The sequence below is a fragment of the Hippoglossus stenolepis genome, chromosome 11 (genome assembly GCF_022539355.2).
Source record: "Hippoglossus stenolepis isolate QCI-W04-F060 chromosome 11, HSTE1.2, whole genome shotgun sequence".
NCBI classification, from domain to species: Eukaryota; Metazoa; Chordata; class Actinopteri; order Pleuronectiformes; family Pleuronectidae; genus Hippoglossus; species Hippoglossus stenolepis.
In genome coordinates this window covers 8,947,472-8,970,664 of record NC_061493.1, presented here as the reverse complement: position 1 = coordinate 8,970,664, position 23,193 = coordinate 8,947,472, and the positions used below count along the sequence as shown (strand labels likewise).

Here is a 23,193-nt window from a genome sequence, read left to right as displayed (position 1 = left end):
TAAGTGGGAGGGTTCATATACAACCATGAAATACTGAGCGGGCTTACCTGGGACAAAATGTCACCATAAGAGAGGAGTGAGGAAGCAAAACAACCTCAAAAAGACTCAAAAGGAGAATGAAGGAGCTGCCCAATGACCACAGATGAAAAAAACATCAAGAGCTTAACAAAGCAAAATGACCACAGAGTCACAAAAAGGACAAAGAGAAGCAAACCAACGTCCAGGAGACACAAAGCCACCTGAAAGAGATGCCAAAGTCCCAAAAAGATTAACAATGACCCTCAAGATGCAAAACAAATACAAATCAGCACCAAGTAGAAGCAAAGGTGAAGATAACACAATGTATGATGGCTGAATTCCATTTAGCTGCTTCAGTTTCACGAAGCTGGTATTCTGCATGCTGGCTCACTGTCACTGGGCATGTCTCACTGGGACTCTTAAACTGAATGGAGACAAAGTCATCAGTGTGCTTTTACACACTGAGACATGTCCGCTGTGAGAAAGGCCTGTAGCAGCCTGTCCCAGTGACTGATGGAGAAGCAGGTGCTCGGCCAACCACTGTGCACTTAGAATGCTCCTTAATGACAGCGCACGTCACAATATCAAACAATCTCCTGACCTATGTCCTGTTGACCCAGAAGCAGCTTTGCTCCCTGTGTCTGTGCTGTTCCTGGGGGCTGGGGCGAGGCCTATTGGTCTCTGAAAATAGCACAGAGGGGAACACGAGAGTGCCTGCTCCTGGAAAAACACTCGCTGTGGATGTGTCTGGCTGCAGGGATTGCAACATCGAACATTCAGTTGCCACCACTCAGATATGATCTCAGCAATTTCTCACTGCCAGGTTTAGAGGAGCAGACACTACATACACCACAGGAGGAGAAATACACCTTTAGAATTTCCCCAAAATAAGGTAAAGTCCTGTTTGTGTACTTTTACCTTTTATTTCATGGATTATTACACAGTGATCCTTAGAGATGTGAGCACATGTGTGACCTTTTCTTGTTTAATGGACATTGACAGGATCAAGTTCAGCTCATGTGTTTAAGCCTGGAGATTTTGGACTTAAACAAACGTTGTCATTTGACAGTGTATTGGCTGTTTTCACATTTGTAATGATTAATAGACGAAACAGACATGTATGTAGAAGGATGAATGAACAGATGTGGTTCTCGTGGGTTAACTAACTTTACGAGTGTTGCTTAAGGTAATAGATGTTTATGGCCTTCCTCCCTTTGTGTGACACTTGACAAAATGGTCACTGCAGGGGTCACTCAAGGGGTTTGATCAGAGGGGTGCAGGGATTTCTTATGTGTATACAGGAAGGGGGTCTTTTGTGTCGTAAACGAAGATAAGGGGCCTCTGAGACAGATGGTACATGAAAGAAGTCACTCCAGAGGGCTGAGACAGAGATGGAGACAGGATGTCTACACACCTTGATCATAGATCAAAGAAGCTGATTGATAACCTTTTGCTCCTCTTAGGGAGGGGCTTGTAGTGTATAAAGATGTTCATTCTCATCTAAGTCTTTGCTCATTGTATAATGTCCTTCTGGTGATTTGTACTCTGAGTCCACCTGCAGGTGCGAATTAAACTTACCAAAAGACAACTGTATGATTTGTGCTTGACTTTACAGAAATTCCCATGACAACAGTTCAATTGGAAAATTCTTTAATTCCTACTCCATAATCTCCATATCAGCAGTGCATCACTGATGGGGGATCTGAGGCAGAAGATGGGGGTCATGTCACAGACAATATGCCCACGTTCACGGGCTCCTTCTGATGAGGACTTAAAGGCCCCACATGCAGTCAAAGAAGAGAAGATGCACATGAGGAGAGAAATCTCTCTCGTCAATGGGATCTGCCTCATCGTGGGCAACATGATCGGCTCTGGGATCTTTATCTCACCTAAGGGCGTGCTCATGCACAGTGGCTCATACGGACTGTCGCTGCTGATCTGGGCCCTCGGAGGTATCTTCTCAGTGTTCGGGGCTCTGTGCTACGCAGAGCTCGGCACCACCATCACCAAGTCCGGAGCCAGCTACGCCTACATCCTGGAGTCTTTCGGTGGGTTCCCGGCCTTCATCCGCCTGTGGACGTCCATCCTGCTGATCGAGCCTGCCAGCCAGGCCGTGATTTCACTCACCTTCGCCAACTACCTGGTGGAGGCTTTCTACCCAACCTGCCAGGCGCCGTACCATGCTATCCGCCTCATAGCAGCAGCCTGCCTCTGTAAGAAACACTCCTGTGAATGAATGAGTGTGTGGGACAGACAAAATTCAGCATTTAATTCATTACCTAGGAAAAGAGATAATGGATTGCTCATGACAAAAAAAGAAAACAAAAGTAGATCATATAACCTTTATTCAGCCAGGTACACATCTCATTTAGATTTAAGTCTCTCGCCAAGAAGGCAGCCAAACATTGTTACAACAATAAAAACAATACAAACAGTGAAATGCAGCTCAGACACAACACACATACAACCTTCCAAGTGGAAATAAAACGTTTTAAGAGCATCCATAGTGACCAGTAGAGATATATTCTCGATCCATTAAAATGGACTTAAACAACCCCATAGTAACCAGCTCTGACAATTTCACCTCCTTCTGTAGATGATTCCAGTAAGAGACAAGTTCTGTTTTTAACTCCAAGGACCAACATGTGTAGAATATTGTGAGAGTGCAAGTCATGTTGGTTTTGTCTTTCACAAATGTATGAACACAGTTGAGGAGGAACCAAGGTGAAAGTCTGTGGACATAAAGAGACGGCAGGTTAGCAGCAACATGCATCATACTGGCTGTACAATATTTCCACAGCCAGTAATAAAACATAAAGCACCATTGTACACAGTTTGTGGTCAAAACAAGTTTTCAACATATTTAATTATATTTGATAATTGCCTGTATGGTTATTTTCATTGTTGGTTCCCTCTTTCTTATGGTTGATTTGAATCAGGGAACTTTGCAAAAGGTAACAATACTTTTTCCAGGTTTAGTGTTTTTAATTTGATCTTACTGGTGTCAAGTCTTTATTCACTGTCCCAACTGAGGATCAGATGAATTCATTTACTGCAAATACAAACCCAACATTTCCTGCTGCTTGTACTTTACATTACAAGCTTTCCGCTGGTAAAACCTGCAGTGGCTTTTATTTTGAAGCAGTCACAGGAAACAGTCTGAACACTAACATGTCCATTCATCCCAGTCAAACTCAGTAACCCTCTGTGGGAATGGCACCAGCTATAGTTGGACTATCAGTCCTGTAAAAATAACACTGTGGTTCACAGCAGAGCTTTGTGCTTGGAAGAATGTGGCCATCAGCAGAACTGGTATTTAGGTGAGAGAGCAGCTCTGTCATGATTCATGAAGCGCTCACGCTGAGGCCCTCGAGACGCTCAGACGAGATGGTCAGTGATCTGCTGTGGTGATCAGAGAGCAGGCATCTGCAACTTGTAATAAAATGAGTTTCACCAGCTGACTGGCAGGGTTTGTCGTTGTTTCCTGAGGGGTTCCTCTTTACCTGCTGGGCAAATGCAACCTCATAAGACAGCAGAGGTTGACCTTGACGCTGCGTTGGGCGTTGTTTGTGTAAATTATGGTCTCAGCCATGTAGGGCAAGGGTCATTCATCACCTTATTCCTCTGCTTTGTCCAGGTATGCTCATTTTTGTCAACTGTGCCTATGTGAAGTGGGGGACTCTGATCCAGGACATCTTCACTTACGCCAAACTCATGGCACTCATTCTCATCATCATTGTAGGAATCCTGAAACTATCCGCTGGTAAGTACTAATACATTTAAGAATCCATCAGAGAAAACACAGTCAATTAAACGTCATGTGTTTCAAACTCTGACTTCTCATTTTGTGAAGGAGAAACAAAAAGCTTCGAGAGTCCTTTTGAGGGCTCCTCCACAGATCCTGGAGCGATAGCTTTGGCCCTCTACTCGGCTCTGTTCTCCTACTCCGGCTGGGACACACTGAACTTTGTGACTGAGGAAATTCAGAATCCAGAGAGGTAATGAGGACAGACGCATGAAAGACGCATTTCGAGGGCATGTAAACACACACTCAAGCCTTTGTGGACACACTCTACATTTTACAAGGCAGATGAACACCTCCAAACCACTGCCACTGCACTCCTCCCTACAGAATGGACAACACGCACACAGACAGTCTCTTCACACAACAGACTGTATGCACACGTGTTTTTAAAGGGGACATAGCATGCAAATTCCACTTTGTTAGTGCTTCTACAGGTTAATGTGGGTATCTGGCATGTCTACCAACCCAAAAACTCTGGGAAAAAAACACTCGCGCGTTTTGTTATGGTTCCTCTAAGTCAGAAACGTCATGCTTGAGCGACTCGATTGAGCTTCCTGGGTTTTGTGTCGTAACAAGGCATTGGAAGTCTCCCTACATGGTCTTGGCCCACCCCCCACCTCATCCCCCCCCGTCCCCCCACACTCGCTACGCCGGGTTTACACCGGACTCAGCGAGGCTGCGAGGCAGCGCAGCGCCGTTCCCAAGCACGCAGCCGGGCTGTTCACACGGGACGAGCATTTCTCCGCTGGTCAGCCCGCGATTCACTCACATGTGGCATTTGTCTGGATCGTTGGGACTGGGAGGCTGCAGCAGCTGCTCGGGCGCGACCGCTCGCTCTCCCGTGCGTGAGCTGGAATTTGTGTCAGCGCCACACAGCCAGCAGTGTGGAAGACTTCTGCAGTGTTCAGCGCTACTGTAACACTGCGGAAGTCTTCCACACTGCTGGCTGTGTGGAAGACCTCCGCAGTGTTCAGCGCTACTGTACGCCGGGTTACAGTAGTTCCGCCGGGGTACACCGGTCGCGGAAGCGCCGCTGCGAGGCAGCGCAGCGCCGTTCTCAAGCGCGCAGCCGCCTGGCTGTTCACACGGGACGAGCATTTCTCCGCTGGTCAGCCCCATAGACTGTATATATAAGGTCAGCCCGCGATTCTGCTTTCTCCGCTTGTTGTTGTACCCGTTGAATGTCGGGGTTCGGGGGTAAATGATGGTCTTCATAGCCCCCCACCCCTCTCTTTCTCTCTCTGTCTGTCTGCTTGTGTGCTTGTAGTGGATGGGCAGAGGGGACATTTAATTATATGATTGGGAAAATTAAAACTCCAGGACAACAGAAGGGGAATACAAAGTATGGGATGCATATTTGATAATTTATATCATATAAAATATGTAATTTATATCGTTTAAAATCATGGGGGGGAGGGGGGAGCTGGCTCATTAGCATTTAAAGGAACAGGCACTCAAAACAGGTCACTCTGTGGAGGGCTGTTTTAGACAGGGTAAAAAGGGTGCTGTTTGAAATGATCCTTGTGGTATTTTGACCAAAGTATGTTACAGACATTTCATTAAGACCCCAAGGAACCATATCAACTTGTGGTAAAATGGGCATGCTATGTCCCCTTTAAATATTCCCTGCAACCACTGACACAACTGTCTACCTCTGTATGTATGAATGAATGTGTATAATGCGTTTGGTAAGTGGATATGAATGTGCAATTATTTTCTTTATCTTTGTTTTCCGTTTTTATTTCATTCTTTTTTGAATATTCTTATATTTAGATATTTATTGACACGACCAGGTAAAGATATTGCTATATATATATATATAAGAATTTAATTGCATTGATAACTTATTTCTACATTTGACAATAAAGCCTTTTGAATCTTTAAATTTGAAAAGTCAGAGCTAAAGGGCTAATATATCTTTGAAAAATGTTAATAAAGTAAAATTAAAAATAACCACACAGATACTTTACTGAGAAACTAGAACTCTTTTCACAATTACAGTAATAATAAGACATTTGTTTGCACTTTATTTACTAACAATGGCTCAAATTTCTGTTTATATATGAAAAGTGTTTGTGATGAGCCCACTGACAATTATCACATGACCCTGTGATTCAGCTCTACACAGTCATGACTCATCCACCATGTGTCCCACACAAACAAGCTGAAATAAAAAGTAATGACTAAGCTGCCCGCCCAGCACCGGTCAGCTGACAGAGCACGTCACTGACTGTGTTTACATGAACACCAGTAATCCAGCTGTCTACTTTATGCTGAATAAGACTTTTGATTTTGATATTTATACAAATTGAATATAGAATATTCCATCATATTCCTATTTACATGTTACAAAGAATAATGTGAGTACGATGTCAAACGGTTGCCTCACATGTTGTGACAACTCAAGAGAATGTAATAATGCAACTAAGAGGTATACAATACAGTCAAAAAGGTAAAGTATATCTCAACCAGGAACAGTCTTGTACTTAATGTTCTTTGTATGATCAACATTTTATGTATAAAATATAAGATTTTCTTCTTCCTGCTTATTTTCCGATCATAAATTTGTGTATACGTATATTATTTAGTTTTTGGATAACACTGAAGGAAGGAAATAAACTAAACTAAAAGTAACTAAACTAAACATGTCTACATTAAGTGACTAAGCCCATGAATACTCCACATGTCTTACTTTCATTATTGCTTATTCTCAGTATGACCTTGGGTAATACTGGGTAATCATAAAATGCTGACAGCATCTATTCACTATTGTCTGAATCCAATTATTCTCAGAATATTGGTTTCCATGTTAACATAGTCATTGTGTTTCCACTGCATATTTTACTTTGTGCTTGTTGTTGTAGAAATCTGCCCCTGGCCATTGCCATCTCCATGCCCATCGTGACCATCATCTACCTGCTGACCAACGTGGCATACTACGTGGTCCTGGACATGCCATCTCTGCTGTCCAGTGACGCCGTTGCTGTGGTAAGACCTGGATGACGTTTTGAGATATTAATAGGCTTTGTTGACCCGGAGCCTAAAAGATCATGTGAATCTGATCCCACAGACCTTTGGGATTGCAGCACTGGGGCCATTCAAGTGGATCATCCCTGTGTCAGTGGCCATGTCCTGCTACGGAGGACTCAATGCTTCTATTATCGCTGCCTCGAGGTAAGAACTAGAAAGCCTGAACGGGCACTGGCTGCAGGACGACATCATGAAGAGCATCTTTGACTTTTCATCTTTATCAATGATGCAGGTTGTTTTTCGTTGGAGCCAGAGAAGGCCACCTCCCCAACAGTCTGAGTCTGATCCACCTGGAGCGTTACACTCCCATACCTGCGCTGCTCTTCAATGTGAGGGACATTTACTCCTCAGATGATGGACAGTGGTCACATGATGTGTTAGTATATGCTCTGTTTTCATTGCGCTCTCTGGTTCCAGGGGTTGATGGGCCTGATCTTTCTGTGTGTGGAGGACGTGTTCCAGCTCATCAACTACTTCAGCTTCAGTTACTGGCTCTATGTGGGTCTGTCTGTGGCCGGCCTCATCTACCTGCGCATCACTCAGCCTAACCGATACAGGCCCGTCAAGGTGCTACTACACACACACACACACACACACACACACACACACACACACACACACACACACACACACACACACACACACACACACGCACACACTTAATGCTAATTTTCTTATTATAGTGGTGCAACAATCTGTATTTTTCTGTATTGATACCTGTGCTCTGGTCATCGACTAGGTTTTAATTAATAGGCTGTATACCTCACTAAAGCACTGCTTTATCAAACAAAATATAACAAATATTTATAAATGTACTGAATTCTCATGTATGATTTATTATAAAACAGTATTTTAATTAATAGATTGGAGCTAATGTTTGCTCCCGAGTGAAGGTTTTGGTTTTAAACTCTTCTTTATGAGCACAGAATGACAAACACTTGATAAAAAGCAAAACATTTTATGAATCTGAGCTCCCAACTTTAATACAGGAAATGTATTATTATACATTATCATAGATATAACTGAAATTACTATCAAAAGAAGCCTCCAATAGTGCCACCTCAATAAACTATAATGTTAAAGTACCACTTAATGCATTGTGAATAATGACAGGGAACATTTTGCAGAATTAATACATTTACTTTTGATACTTTTAAAACATTTTCTTAATAATGTTTCTGTCATTTTCAATTTTCAACTTTTACTTTTGTAAATTATATTAATGCGACTTCCACCACTGATCATTTAATACATTAATATTTACCACGTTAAGATATACTGTATGTCATCTTAAATTGATTTTGCTTGTTTTCACTTAAACCTTTTACTGTTAAAGCACAAACTGAGACTGAGGAGATCATTTCCTGTCTTTGTGAAGCTTACTTTACTGATTCCAATTAAGCTTGCCCGATTAACATACCACAATGACAATTATTGAAACATTTTCTTTTATTGGTTTTGTGCATGACACACACAAATACTCTGAGAATGGATCTGCGATATATAACAAATGTGTGTGTGTGTGTTCTTCTGTCCACAGTTGAGCCTGTTCTTCCCCTTCATCTACTGCCTGTGCAGCCTGTTCTTAGTCATTGTTCCTCTGTACGGAGACACCATCAACTCTCTCATAGGGATTGGCATTGCGCTCTCTGGTGTGCCAGTTTACTATGTGGCCATTTACCTGCCTGAGGACAAGAGGCCCAAGTTCATACAGAAATTAAATGGTAAGGTTTTGTAACAGTAATTTCTATAGTCCCGAGCAGTAGGAAGTTTATTGTGTGTTTTATTATGGCATGATTATCAATTAACTTCTGTGGTTGTTTGGTCATTTCAAACATGTTAGGAAGAAGTGATAAAGGGAAAACACTTCCCCTCTGACTACTGACCTTTATTCAAAGATGTGAGATTATACACGTAATGAGATTACTGTTGATCATTACATAGTTTTACTTCCTTACACAGTCTGTCCCATACATCACTTCCCATTAAAACGTTAGTCATCATAGATTAATAGTATCACCGAGACCTGACCTTTCCACTCCCTCTGTCTCAAACACATCTTCCCTCTTTCCCTCCTCCAGCTTTTGCCACCAGATGCACCCAGACTCTTCTCTACTGCTGCCTGACAGAAGTCAACACGGAGACAGAAACACAAGCAGGCACTAAAACGCAGTGAAATGCGGTCGAACACTACCGGAGGCCTCTGTCCTGAACGACGAGGCCCACGATGGACAGCACAGCCTGGCCTGGACTCATGGCGTTTGTGTGCCAGGTCATGCTAAAAAGAAATAAAAAAAGAGGAGCCCTGACATCTCAAATGACTCACCACGAGGAGCGAGCACTTGAGAGACTGCAGACTCACTTTCCTCTGCGAATGTGACACACTTCTCTTCAGACAACGAGGAGTATTTCCGACGAGGATTCAATAAAAGTTCAAGCTGACATTTCATTTAGTGTTAAGATATAATATGACTAGTCTCTTTCAAGAATTCATCATATACTACTCATGTGGCAACAGGTAAATTATACAAAAGTATTTATTTAGCCGCAGTATGACTAATGTTATTGTGTTTGATTACATAGTCAAATGTAATGTAATGCCTCTAACAGCATCTGGCTTATTAATTGCCTTTAGTAGTCACTGTTACATGACTACTGAAATAACTACATACACTAATCTCCATACACATCAACAGTACAACAGAGCGTGTTCATGGTGTGGTGATCAAAAACTCTTTGTGTTTAATGATGTAAAGTGCGATGGTTCACCTGTTTACACCAATTTGATGACCTGCATACATTTACTCTGGAAATCCTACCTACATGTGAATGACTGCATATTAAGAACACTGTCAAATCCAAAGTTGCAACCAATATTGATGACTGGGTCATTAGCAGCTTCACTGTGAAGCAGGTTCAGTCAAGGGCCTTCTTTGTCATTCTTTTAGTTCAACTTGTTAGTTCAACTAGTTAGTTCAACTAGTTAGTTCAACTGGTTAAACAGTTGATTTCAGTGAGTTTATATATTGTGTTTTGTAATTATTCATGTTTTTTACAGGACTGAACTAATTGGCCCGGGATCCTTTTGCAGGCAAGTTGCAAGTTCGAATATACAGTATCTGCAAAGCTTTAGCAAACTGCAGCTTCTCCCACAAGGGGGGGAGTTTCGTTTTTTTAGACTAAAACATCTTTTGTATGCTTCACTTGAAAGGCCTGTGTTTCTGTTTTAATTGAAATATAATAACGAACTAGTGTGTATTGTAAAATGCTACGGTATCAAGAGCCTCAACTGTTGTTTACTGGCAACCAATCGAACTTTCATTTGACAGGTCTTAAATAATAAATGTAAATTCCACATTATTTCACATTTAATAATCTACTTTCTTCACATGTGAAGTGCAACCAAATACATTCAAGAATACACTTTTAGAAACAAGATGCCTTTTCTTTCTGTAAGTGATTCTCAGCCGTTGTCTCTTGTAATCTTCAACTTTTTTCAAGCAGACATAACGTTTTCTTATATTTACACGTGTAGTGTGTCTTCTTGAATATTAACAAACTTTGTCTCTTAATTTTTTTGTATTGTGATTAAAATGCAAAAACCTTTCACAATAAATGTGTGGATTATATTTGCCAAAATGTGCCGCACTACACCCCCCATACATCAAAATTACCCGTTTTTTAAAGTTGCAGTGCAAATTTACCATTAGAATATATTTTTTAATAAGCACATATCAATCTGGTTAAAACTCTCCCATACCCACACAGTCCCACCGTTTACTGAGGTACAAAGGAGTCAGTAAAAAGCTCCTATGACTTTTTGTTGTATTCTTCTTAAGAGCTTCCTCTGTAGTTTATTCATTGTAAAAAATCACATCAGCCATACAATATATAAATGCATTCAGGTTAAGCTGCTTTGCATCAGTAGATTTTTTTATTCTGTTTCATTGAATTCATGTTGAACAAAGGTTTGCTCCTGGTAAGAGCTTCACATTATATTACATATGAAAAAGCTTTTAAAGAATTGAATAATGCTCATACATAGGTTCAACAGATGAAACATAAACAGTTTACTCAGGAGTTATATTATTCTTGAGGGTCACTATTCTACATATTAGTTGGTATATAATAAGGATATAATTCTACCAAGAGGATTTACTCTCCTCTTAAGATAAGGTACAGTTTGCCGTATCAAACCCAGGGCAGATCCACTTGTTGCTGAACTGTTTGTATCCTTCAGCATCAATCAGGCCACTCCCTGAACAGAGATAAGGTATTGTTAAACTTTATTGTTACTATTGTTATAATGGAGATTACAATGTGTGAATGAATTTAAGAATACATTGTAACCTTGGTTCTGAGTGAAGAGACTAGTCTCCAACTCGTACATATGGGTTATGTAACATACAGAGAGAGAGTATTTACCGTCCATCAGGTTCTGGAGGCTGCAGTAGTTTGTGTTATTGTCAGCAGGGTCTTTGGAAACCGCGGACACAGCATCACCCTGCTCATTAAGGAACATCACGAGACGCAGATTTTTCACAAAACACAAAAGAGGGAAACAGAGTGTGAAAAAAACCCCTCAGTGATCAAAGCTGCTTAAACTGAACTCTTATTTCCCTCTTTGATTTTCCCCGAACACGCTCTGAGGTCAGGAGAATAACATTTCTCACACGCTGTCCCTCTGCTTGTTTCAACCTTTCATTGAACTTTTTTTATACTTACATTTGACTTAAATATTCAAACCCAGCCTTTGAAATTTACATTATTGCTGCATTAAATCAAATAGACTCACAGATGACTGAAAAGGTCTTTGGTCCTGAGGGAAACTGTGGGAGCAGCAGATAAAATTGTTCTGCTGTATCACTGAAAAAATATATATATACTTACACTCATCTTGCAAACAGTGGACTGCTCCAGAAGGAACTGAAGGTCGTTGACTTTCTTTGTTTTTGGAGACATGTGCGTGGCTTTGATCAGGTACGGAGCTGTCGACACAAGCTGCCGGGACAAGTCACAGTCAGACACAGACATTATGCGCATCGTGAGCAACTGTGGCCTCTGGCAGGTGGTAATAGTTGGAATAGTTCAACACTAAGACAAAGTTATTTTCCAATATCGCACAAATCCTTATTACTGTAGTAAATTGGAAAAATCCTGTGTCAGCGAGACCACGAGCAGATCAATAATTTAAAACAAGATAATGGAAAATAATGAATCGCAATAACAACCATTTTACTGTGTATTACTTATATACAATGAGGTACATGAACTATGTATCAGACATCAGACATCAATCTCCACTCTTACATATTCATAACCTTGTTTCCACATTTTTTTAATCCTCATTTAAATCACTGCTGAGATAACAGATATTATAATAACTATTTCATGAATTATTTATTCAAATCCAACAGCTGACAGATGTTTTTCACCTCATACGAGCACCTCTCCCCTGCAGATAGACAGCTCGGCCTGCTCTGCCAGGCCTTGATCTGGCTCACCAGCTTCTCATTAACTTCACTGCATGAAATGCCAAACAACCTGTTGAAAAGAGCAGTCAAATTTGTTAAAGCTCACTTGAAAGGCTCATGTAGTATTTATGAGAAGTGTGCAGAGTATTGATTTGAACGTTCGTCTGCACGAGATGTGACTAACGGCAGTCTTGTGAGCACAGACCGATGATAACAAGCATGAGAAGTGAACTTGGAATGCACAGAACTATGAATTCCTAAGCACCTTGACCAATGCACTGTGACAGCAGTGGATTTCATGCAACCCAACAAGCTTTATAAAGCATTATCTATGCATAAGTGTTTACATGGTGAGGCCTCTGGGTGGTTAGATGGTATCTGTGTTTGTAGGATCTTCTCCTGTCTGCATGGGATTTCTCTGGCTTCTTCCCACAGTCCAAAGACATACAGATTGGGGTTAGGTTATTTAGAGACTCTAAATTGCGTATAGGTGTGAAGGTGAGAGTGGATGTTTGTTTGTCTCTGTATGTTGGCCCTGTAGTACACTGGCGAACTGTCCAGGGTGAACCCCACCTCTCACCCAATGTCAGCTGGGATTGGCTCCAGTTCCCCCCACAATTATAAATGATAAGCGGTATAGATAACATATGGATGAATGGATGGATGTTGGAAAATTACACAAGTCACTGACAAATTTCCTGCAGTGCCCACTGTGCACTTCATATAAACAGTTTGATTCAACACAGGTTAATTCAATCTATAAATTCTATATCTCTATCATGATATATATAACTATAACTATAACTATAACTATGCAGACAATTCCCCCCCCAAAAAAATTAAAAAATAAAACACTTTACCATTTGACTTTGCACTGTGCGGTTTCCTCTGCCAGGGGCATGGTGACGGTGGCCCCCAGAACGAGAGCTGAGGCGATAAACAGGAATCGCAGGTCCATACTGAGGACGAGTGGATCAGGTGGTTCAGTATGTCGTCGAGTGCGTGGTCGTCTTCTGAATGTCAACTCGATCGGGAGCGACGGCTTAAAGAGGAAAGTGCACGGGTCATGTGGACAACTGGAGAAGAGGACAGTACAACATTGATTAACACGGATCACTACATGGGAAAAAACAAGACTCCAGGAAACTGGCCAAAGATCTCGATAGAGCACGTGCAGAAATGTATAATCACAAACATTTAGGGACTATTCCCTTGGTTGTGTATTCCAGAGTGTAATCAATTTTTTTAGATCAACTTGATAACCTCTGTCTTCTGCCCCTGGAATATAATCGAGATAGACTTCAATATCAGCAGTTTCCAGTGGGGCCATTTGTAGAAAGTAGGCCCCATTAAACAGCTTCCATTAAGGAACGTAGTAAGAGTGAACGACAACAGTAAAGTTGTGGATGTAGAACCAAAACAATAAAGCCACTAGAATCAGGGTCACAATCAGGGTTCATTATCATCATGCATGGTGATAACATATTATAAGCTTCTTTCTTTGCTTGAATTGGATTTATATACCTATTTTCTTTGTGTCAGGTTCGTGGGGTTGATGTCCAGCAGGTTTCCCTGGTCATTAACTATGACCTTCCTACAAACAGAGAGCACTACATTCATAAGTAAGACAGGATCATATACTCAATCATATACTTTTCGAGGGGGAAAAACTTCACAATGTCAAAACCTTGGATCTGAATTTTGATGTGTGTTACAAGCGAGGGGACTTCTATGGTGTCTTAATAAACTGAAATTGCTTTAAGTAAACATCCTTTATCATGGTGTACATGTTTGATTCACTGTTTAAAATGGTGTCTTCAAGTATCTGCCGGAATTTGTAAGCCACCTTTTAACATGGTAGTGTTGAGGGGGGAAGAGTTGGTGAAAAGATTTGACTCGCAGCACCACCTACTGGCAAGCCAGCATAAAATTTCACTAAGCTTGATACAGTAAAACAGTCAAATCTATGGAGAAATACTGAGCCTGCAAACACATATTTTAGTTAGCAATTTATTTTTTACAAAATAAAAACATTCTCACAGACTTGATTTTGAAAGACCAATTCTTTAATTTATATTTTAGCTTTTTGAGCTGTAAATTACAGTCTCTGTGATAAGATAAACATCTTCTGGCTGCAGTTATATGTTTAGTGCAAGGTAATCTGCGTGCTTTAAATTTTCTTATTCTCAGCAAGAAAGCATGTAAGTAATCTGTTTCCATAAAATGCCACCCAAACTAATCTAATCTCACCTGAATGTTTCCAGGTAAATTCTGCAGGTGTATCTTATTGAAACTGAGACTTTGGATGTGATGTGTGGTCATTTGGATCCTGGACTATGAGTGTATGTTTCCGTTTGCACTTTAGTTTTTATTTATCAGACTTTTCATGACTTAATAATGTTTCCTGTAGCAACCCCATGACGTGGGGGCTGTAAATATTCAAAAGGACTTGTGCAAACGTAAAAAATGCTGTGGTTAAGAGGTCGCGCTGTGGGGTAGGGTATTTACTGCATAAACCTAATCCTACAGAATTTGTAATATATATAATTTGATGGAGTCATACTGTTGTGATGCTGCAGGCTACCAGGGATGTAGGATGGCTGATATGTTCCCATGTCCCACAAGCCATGTCCTCTCTTTCTTCACTCTCACTCTTCCTGCTCTCAGTATCCACATCCTATCACAATTGCAATTGATTCCAACTTTAATGGAATTCATTAATTTGTCTTTGTCAGTGTGTCGTCTCACGACCCTGTCATCAGTTCTCCTCCATCAGTTCCCTGCTCTCGTGAGTTTCTAGTGTCTGCTAGTGTTTTCCTTGTTTTTGCTGTTAGCCTTTCTTGAGTTTATGCATTTTTGGATTTAGTTTTTTCTCTGTAAGAACTTTGCTTTTCATTAAATGACACCTTTTATTTTATTAGCTTTTTGCTCTGCATTTTTGGGTCCACCTGCTTCAACAAAACCTGACAGTTTGATCATCATGGTGGTAATTACATGGTACCAATTAAGGAGCCACAGTTGTCCGTGCTTGAATATATGAGTTATATGAGTTTGAGGTACAGCTCACATGCAGCCAACCACACCAGAAAGGATGATAGAGAAGAAAAAGTAACATCATGATTTTATAATCTTCTCAAGAATAGAGACCGTCTCAAACTACAATATTCCAAACCACATTTATTTCATTCATCGAACAAACAAAACTATTTAAATGCAAACACAAAATCTCAAATCCTGAATGAAAAGGAGCAGAAAGATGTGTCAGATAGTACTGACACATTATATGTCATCTATAAATAAATTCCCTTTATGTAACAAAACAACCCTGATTATACATGACCAAGCATGCGACCCTGATTTGTCAACAACCAGAAGTGACAGTTAGTGTGTGATTCCTTCCCCCTGACTGTGACATGACAGGCAAACAGCCAGTATAAACCATCCTGAAAGACGTTATCATGAAGTTCTCAGAAAAAGATGTGAGGGAACACAAATGTCTGAGTCACTTGCTCAGGACCTTTTCCAAAACTTTTCCAACCGGTCCGTCAATGACATGTCTGCAAAATGAGAGACGATGTAAAATACAGCAGGAGAATGTCCTGAAAAATCACAGGCATGTTGATAGCATTTCTAACACTGGATTGACACCAAACTGATAAAAAGAATACAAATATCACAGGCTAAAAAGAGGTGTCATACATGTAGAAGACGCCAACGAAGGTGTAAACTTGGAAGTAAAGCAAGACTTGAGAGCTTTTACTAATGAGAGCTGTAAGGGAAACCTACTTAATAACTATTTAGTTTATGCATTACATTTGGCTAGTTTGTGTACCTCGGGTACTCAGATACTCAGGGCACATCAGGACACTTTATTTTAAACATTTTATCAAACATAGCATCAATAGGCATTTTTAATATCACTCATATCATTGTCCCTACTTGTGTGATTAATATATTATTAAATGATTATTACTACAATCACTGTTACAAATGTGTGAAACAATAATTTTAACATTCCACCCAACAAATGAATCATACACTGATTGATTGGAGACTGATACTTGCCCCTTAAATCATGCTGCTATTTAACTTCTACTGTAACTCCCTCCATTGCTCTGGATTTTGACTGTTGGAATGGGCCTGTGTAGGTTCCATCTCATAAGGCCTCTTTTCATTGACCATGTAGACTTGCCTCTCTGTTTGGACTAGACTACCGTTTGGCCTTCTCCATGTAGAAGGCCTTCTCCTAAGTCTTTGGAGGCCTCATGTAAGTCCGTATGTTTGGGTTTGTTGACAGTGCATGTCTTAGATGTACTTGTCTCCCCTGGTGCCCTTAACATGTCATCTGCTGGAGTGGTCACCATTTTCACTCTCTATGGGGAAAGAGCCAGTATCAATCCATAATAACAGCACAACAAACTGAAATAGGTGTAATATCCCAGTATGTTTGACATCTGTGATCTTTAGAGTACCTGTCTTAGTGTTCCTGGAGTTACAGCCAGACTGTAGAGACACCACAGCGGCACCATGAGGACTGAAGAGGCTGCAAGAAGTAGCCCAAGGACATGGCCCCACCATGGGTAGTGGTAGGTGTTGTTGTATGTCAGAGGGGTGAATTTGATCAGAGAGAAAAGCAAGACGCTCTATGAAGAGAGAAACATAACTGGTTTACTAAACTGAAAACTCATTTTTATTTTCTCAGTCAAGTATATTTAGACAATAAAGGTAGTTTCCTTTATCTACTTACAGCCAACAAACATGGTGTGATGAACTTCCAACAATATTTCATGTAAAGTGAAGGTCTGTAGCCAATCATGTCCCTGATGTTATTGTAATAACGATCAGCACCTTGGAGACAGACATTTATCAGATAATCTATATTAGATGGTAAGGAGAGTGAAAACAGAACATGTCCAGCCCAAAACAAAACTTTAGAGTTGAGAATGAGTTTTATTTAAATGTACGGGGGCAGTAATAGTTTTGGATATTTACTCTGCTACCTGTTTTTATTTTAGTTAGTAAGTCACAATTATAATCATTATTATAATTATGACTCTGTTGTTACCCAGCTGGCATTGTGGTCTTGTTGCTCTGGGTTGGTATTCCCCCAGTAGTATTGTAAACAATTACATTATGGTTTTAACATTGAGAGAAGTTTGGGATTTAAACTTATGTGTGGTGTTTTCGTTGGTGCTGCGTGGAATCATCCCCTTGAACATGATTGTTGAGAGAGAAATACACTTTTCTATTTGTTTCAAGATGTTTAGTCCTCAGTGCGCCATACTGATGTCAAGGCCAAATGTGACGTCTCCACCTGCTGGTGGTACTGGTACTGTACTGGTGCGAAGTGGAATTGTCCTTCTGTATTTTGTGATAGGATTATATAGTAGCTATTTGTATTTGAATAACAAAGTAACTCACCATAAACCCATCCTATACAAATGGTCTCCAAAGTGGCAATAAGTAAGAATGGGATACCAGTACAGGCGTAGTAGTCAAAAAGCTGAAATACATAGAGTCCTCCCTGTGGTCCATTAGAACAAAGAGAGAGAGAAAATAATTATAACAGAGAAAAGTAAAGTTGTACAGAAATTGGTCAACTGTAGGTAAAGCAGGAGACAAGACTTTGCACCTATTATTTATTATTATTGTGACCCTTTATTAACTCCTTATACTGAGAGGACTCGAACAGTCGAACAGCAGAACACACAGATAGAGACAGAGAGGTTATTTTTTTAACATCTGAAATGGCAGAGACACAAAACCACACCGACCTCAGTGACCATGCAGAGACCGATGAGTAAGGACAAGCCACAGATGACCAGCAGGAGTAGTTTACGTCGATGACCAGTTAAAAAGAAGGACGGATACATATCTGATATGGATGTTACCAGACATTCCAGATACACAAACTGTGGGTAAAAAGGGACATAGATTAAAGCTCTATTTAGTGACATTAACACAGACTATGACTGTGATGTCAGAGAAATGCATTGAGAAGGAGAGCAGTGCTACATTTGACACTCAACTCATGCAGCAACAGCTCTCCACAGCTTTCAGCTGCTTGTCTTAAGTGTTTTTTGTTTGATTTTACTTCATCCTGAACTCCTTTACAGCATTTTCACAGATGAAAGTTTAGACCAAGGTCCGAACAAAGTCTTTAATGTTTACATTTTATAGGTTTAGATATAATTTCACATTACAATTGAGGGAGCGCAGCAAAAACATTTATATGAGATACAGTACTTACTCCTGTCGTCATCATTTGCGATTGATTGGTCTATAGATGAATGTGTGTGTGATGTCGGTGCATTTTTAATGCAGCTATTAAATTTGCTAACTTTTTTGAATAAAATGCATCCGTTGCCTTGGTAACATCAATATGGTTTGACTGCCACATACCAAACATATCATTCAAACATTATATCGTCAGAGGGGAAACCTGCAAGCAATCCTGTGAGCCTAGGAAACCCTGTTTCTGGAGAAACCAGAAAGAGTTTCACTTCTGTTTCTTCTTCTATTGTTTGATGCTGTCTTAACTTCCTGAAATTGGTCCAAAAATCCAAACTATCAAAAATGTGTTTTCACACTGCAAATAAACTGAACCATGGTTCAATTTGATCAAGACCAAGACTGCCTCCTCTGGTTGGAAAACGTTTTGGTCCATTAGTCTGGACCTTGGTTTCAGGGCACCTTTCACACCTGTTACTTCTTGTCGTCATCACCTAGTTCGGCTATATCTACCTATATTTCACATTGTCTGGTTTGCAGTCATTCTGATGTTGGTTCGTTACATATTTGGCTATTGTATTAACCAACTTTTTTGAATAAAGGGGTGAATGGTGAAAATGAATGAAGTAGTTCTTTTTGTTGAAATTAACATCCTTGTCACCCAAATATCTTTGGAGACGAAGACTGGAAGCAATCCTGGGAGCTGCCTTCTGCTTCTCTTTCTTCTTCTATTGTTTCATGCTGTTTCAACATCATGCAATTAGTCTGAAAGTTGGAACTATACAAAATAGGGTTTAACTGAATCCAGTTCAGTTTGATTCGGAGTGAGACCATCTCTTTTGATGAGACCAAGTCTTGGTCTGTTGGTGTGTCCTACCTGACTATCCACTCCAAGGAAGACAATCATAAGAAAGAAACAGGCAGCCCAGAGTTGGGGTAATGGCATCATTGCAACTGCTCGAGGATAGGCAATGAATGCCAGGCCGGGACCTGCAAGTGGCACAAAGGACAAGGTAGACCACAAAATATGTCCAATCATTAATAAATTAATTCATTAATTAATTAGAGCTTGAAAAAAGTAATACCTGATTCAGCCACTGTTGCGATGTCAACACCCAACTCATAGGACATGAAGCCAAGGATGGAGAATATTGCAAAGCCAGCAACAAGGCTGGTTGCACTGTTCAGTAAGCACAGGGCAAATGCATCCCTGTAGAATCAATAGATACGTTTCTTGAGTCATAGAAAATAACAAAAAAAAATTAAACAGAGGAGAGAAATATTTTTTCCTTACTTGTAGCAGTTGTTGTTGTATTTGTTGTAACTTCCCAAAGATGTCAAACAGCCAGTGCCCACAACATAAGAATATAATACCTGGCTGGCAGCATCCATCCACACCTTCACATCATGAAAAACTTCTTAGTGTGTCCTTTCTTTATATTTTATTTTATATACTTTTTCATTTGATCATTTATGTTTGAAAATGCAATGGCTCATCCGATAAAAACGCAGAGTTTAAGTTTGGTTCAGCAGTTCAATGATTAATGTAAAACTAATTTGTTTAAGCTTTAAAATCAATCTCATGTTTGACCAGTAGAGTCGATAAATCTGTCTCATTCAGCCTCCTTGTTGAGAAGGGTAGCAGTAAGTCTTGGAACCATTTAGCAAAGTTTGGTATTTTTAAATATTAGGTAAACTAGTGATGCGGACTGTTTTTATATTTGCTCCCATTTTTGTTTTACCTGAGGATTAGCCAGATGTGTCAGATCAGGAGAAAGGTAAAATCGAATACCATCTATAGCTCCTGGCAAAGTCAGACCACGGATCAACAACACAATCATCATCAGATAAGGAAATGTGGCTGTGAAGTAGACGACCTGAGAGAGGAGGAGTGATAAAGATACAGTGAGTATACAAAATACTAACACTACAGCATAATACATTAAAAATCGAACTTTGTTAAGCTCTCAGAGTTCTTTAAGCTATTGTCGGTTTCAGACAGGACTTGTTTTAGTTCCTTAGAGTTGTCAGAGATAATTGTTTGGAAGTTCACCTTTCCTGAAGACTTGACTCCTTTCCAGGCACAGAAGTAACAAACAATCCAGCTCAGCAGAAGACATCCAGCCAGGTCCCAGCGGACACTACCCATCTCTTCAATTCCTCCTGACAAACCCAGGACTCTTCTCCTGAATATAATGTATGTTTAGACACAATTTCCTGTAAAATGAATCTTCTGTTTCAATATGAATGAGAGTTTTAGTGAATACGCACTGCCAGAATTCCCCAAATGGAGATGTTGCATTTGGAGATTTGGAATTATTTGATGAATGATTGACGAGAAAATCCACACATTCCCCTTGTAATAGAAAAGAGTAAGATGTTAAATTTACATTTTGTGGTCCAGTGAATTTAATTATTGAATATCTTTGTGAGAAATGTCTTAAACAACTGTTTCCCTGTCTTTTTCTTAAATACATATTTAGGGCCCGAGCACCTCCGGTAATGTGACGTCACGTCACGTCACATTACGTTACGTTACGTTACGTTACTGACGTCAGTAACGTAACGTGTGATGTAAAGTAACGTAATGCTAACAATTGAAAGTGGGATTCATTTGTTTTTTGATCTGTTAATTACCAGACTGAACTTTTAAACTCTCAACATATAAGTAATTAACACAGTGATAATATGTCGTAGAGTTGGTTGCGTATGTTCACCTGTATTCCAGGTGTTGTTACAACTGGTCCAGGGGAGCTCAGAGTTGAAGGAGGAGAAGAGGTAGAAGACTCCCCAAGCCAAGATGATGATGTAATACATCACAGTGTAAAGCATAAGTACTTGACCGCCATAGCCTAAACCTAAATACACATGTCATCAAATTGGAACATAAGATACAACAATACAATTTTTAATTTTATATCAACTCTTCTGTATTAAATGTTTAACTGAACTCACAGTACCTTCAAGTATAGGGCATATTTTCCTCCAACATGTGATTGAACCCTGACCAGTTAGCTGCCCCAGAGACAACTCCAGAAAGAAGATGGGGATTCCACATGTGACCAGGAACAAAACATAAGGAATCAGGAAAACCCCTAAAGGAAATGTTTAGGTTATTTTTTGGGTTGACAAAAACCACAACTGTTATGAGTAAAAACAACATTATAGCAAGTGTTACTGATGGTTGCAGCAGATTGAACTAAGTATCCTGTCTTCCCCAAATTTCCCTTTCACAGATTAGACTTTTGAGAATTGTTATCTTACCACCTCCATTTTTGAAGCACAGATATGGGAATCTCCAAACATTTCCCAGGCCAATGATTTCACCAACTACTGCCAAAAAGAACTCCGTCTTGTTGGCCCACTGGTCTCTCTCATTACACTTTGATGTGGGATGATTTGGAATACTGTCATCTTTCATCAGCTCCTTCACTGGATTCGCTGCTGGCTCCATTTGGACAGGGCAACTGTTGTGGGATGTTACATTGGAACAAAAACAGTGTGAGTTTTAAGATACTTTATTTAGTTTTAGATACCTCTTTACTATTCACAGTACAAAACACCAACTTTTTAGAGACTGGGGATACAGAATGAAATTATTATTTTTTTGGCAATGCATGATGAAACATAATTAATAATTTTTGCCTTTAGCCACGAACCAACTCTACTATATGTTCCAGGCTCCTTCAAATGCTATAGAGGAATGTGTGCTTCAATCCCTGAGCAACAAAAGCTCCAATTGGTGGATCCCTCTTGAGCCAACCTATCGCAGAACTCATTGTGAACCAGTAATAAGGCTAACGAGTTAGCTATGTGGGCGGTCAAGCTGCATTAAGTGCAGCAGCTCAAAGTAGCCTAGTAGCCCCTCAATTGGCAGACAGACAAATGGCTGCTGTTGGGTGCTGGACATTCAGAGAAAAGCTGGAAAAGATGAGAATGGTGAGAGTCAACTAAAAACAAATAACAGCTACAGGGTGTAAAACCAAACCAATGATCTGAAAGACACAGCCAACGCAGCTAAATCCTTAGCAGTCCAAACTGAGATGAGGTTAAATTACTGCTTCCGCAGTTTGTCTACCACATCCATGATGACCTCTTGAGACTTGAGATGCAGTGACATCAGTAGTTTAGAAAGACTGCTGTCCATCCCGTTTGTGTTTCACCACTGTAAGAGTGTCTCCCACTTAGTAAATTGGCAGAACTGGGCACAATCAAATTGTCTGAGATGACCCTGTCAGGTCCACTATATCAAGCAAATTGAGCTCTTCATCTTTTTGTCATTGGCTTTGTGGCAGAATATCAATCTCCCATAAATCCCCCTGCTGATGGCCTGGTCCTGTGGTTGTAGACCACGGGATTTATTTGGAGCTGGCTGATGGTCAATCTTATCGTCTTCCTCAAACTCAATGTCAGACTCTGAATTTACAGAAATGTGATCCTCATATTCTGAAAACTCTTCCTCTTCATCATCTTTCAAGGCTTCTCTCTCTCTTCAAAAAAAATTTCTAAGGTCCTCTGAACAGAGAATATGTTCACCACCTTGATCCATTATTGTATCCCACCCCCAATTTGCAGCTCGGATAGAGCGGGAGGAAATATAGAATGGTTTCCCAAGACACAGGGATAAAATGTGCG

The 23,193-nt window shown here is 40.2% G+C and overlaps 2 protein-coding genes across 4 annotated transcripts; one reads left to right on the top strand and one right to left on the bottom strand.

Annotated features, from left to right (window-relative positions):
• The first annotated feature begins 753 nt into the window (after positions 1–753).
• LOC118117810 (Y+L amino acid transporter 2) lies at positions 754–10,482 on the top strand. Of its 3 annotated transcripts, none has more exons than XM_035170381.1 (10): positions 754–910; positions 1,702–2,231; positions 3,656–3,781; positions 3,872–4,016; positions 6,688–6,811; positions 6,894–6,997; positions 7,086–7,182; positions 7,271–7,420; positions 8,394–8,577; positions 8,935–10,482. In XM_035170381.1, the coding sequence occupies exons 2-10, from the start codon at positions 1,712–1,714 to the stop codon at positions 9,027–9,029; spliced, it is 1,545 nt and encodes a 514-aa protein (XP_035026272.1). In that variant the 5' UTR covers positions 754–910; positions 1,702–1,711; the 3' UTR covers positions 9,030–10,482. The 3 variants fall into 3 exon arrangements, with proteins under 3 accessions (XP_035026272.1, XP_035026271.1, XP_035026269.1); XM_035170380.1 differs by having other exon boundaries at positions 1,699–2,231; XM_035170378.1 differs by having other exon boundaries at positions 1,634–2,231.
• Positions 9,044–22,705, bottom strand: LOC118117807 (sodium- and chloride-dependent GABA transporter 2-like). The gene is made up of 20 exons (XM_047341842.1): positions 22,617–22,705; positions 21,823–22,025; positions 21,519–21,653; positions 21,276–21,416; positions 20,830–20,914; positions 20,612–20,744; positions 20,301–20,435; positions 19,853–19,956; positions 19,644–19,768; positions 19,436–19,548; positions 18,102–18,239; positions 17,749–17,851; positions 17,075–17,175; positions 16,800–16,970; positions 16,666–16,700; positions 12,085–12,091; positions 11,744–11,914; positions 11,279–11,357; positions 11,051–11,111; positions 9,044–9,131 (listed from the first exon to the last, which is right to left on the bottom strand). The coding sequence occupies exons 1-20, from the start codon at positions 22,703–22,705 to the stop codon at positions 9,044–9,046; spliced, it is 2,217 nt and encodes a 738-aa protein (XP_047197798.1).
• Positions 22,706–23,193: the final 488 nt, after the last annotated feature.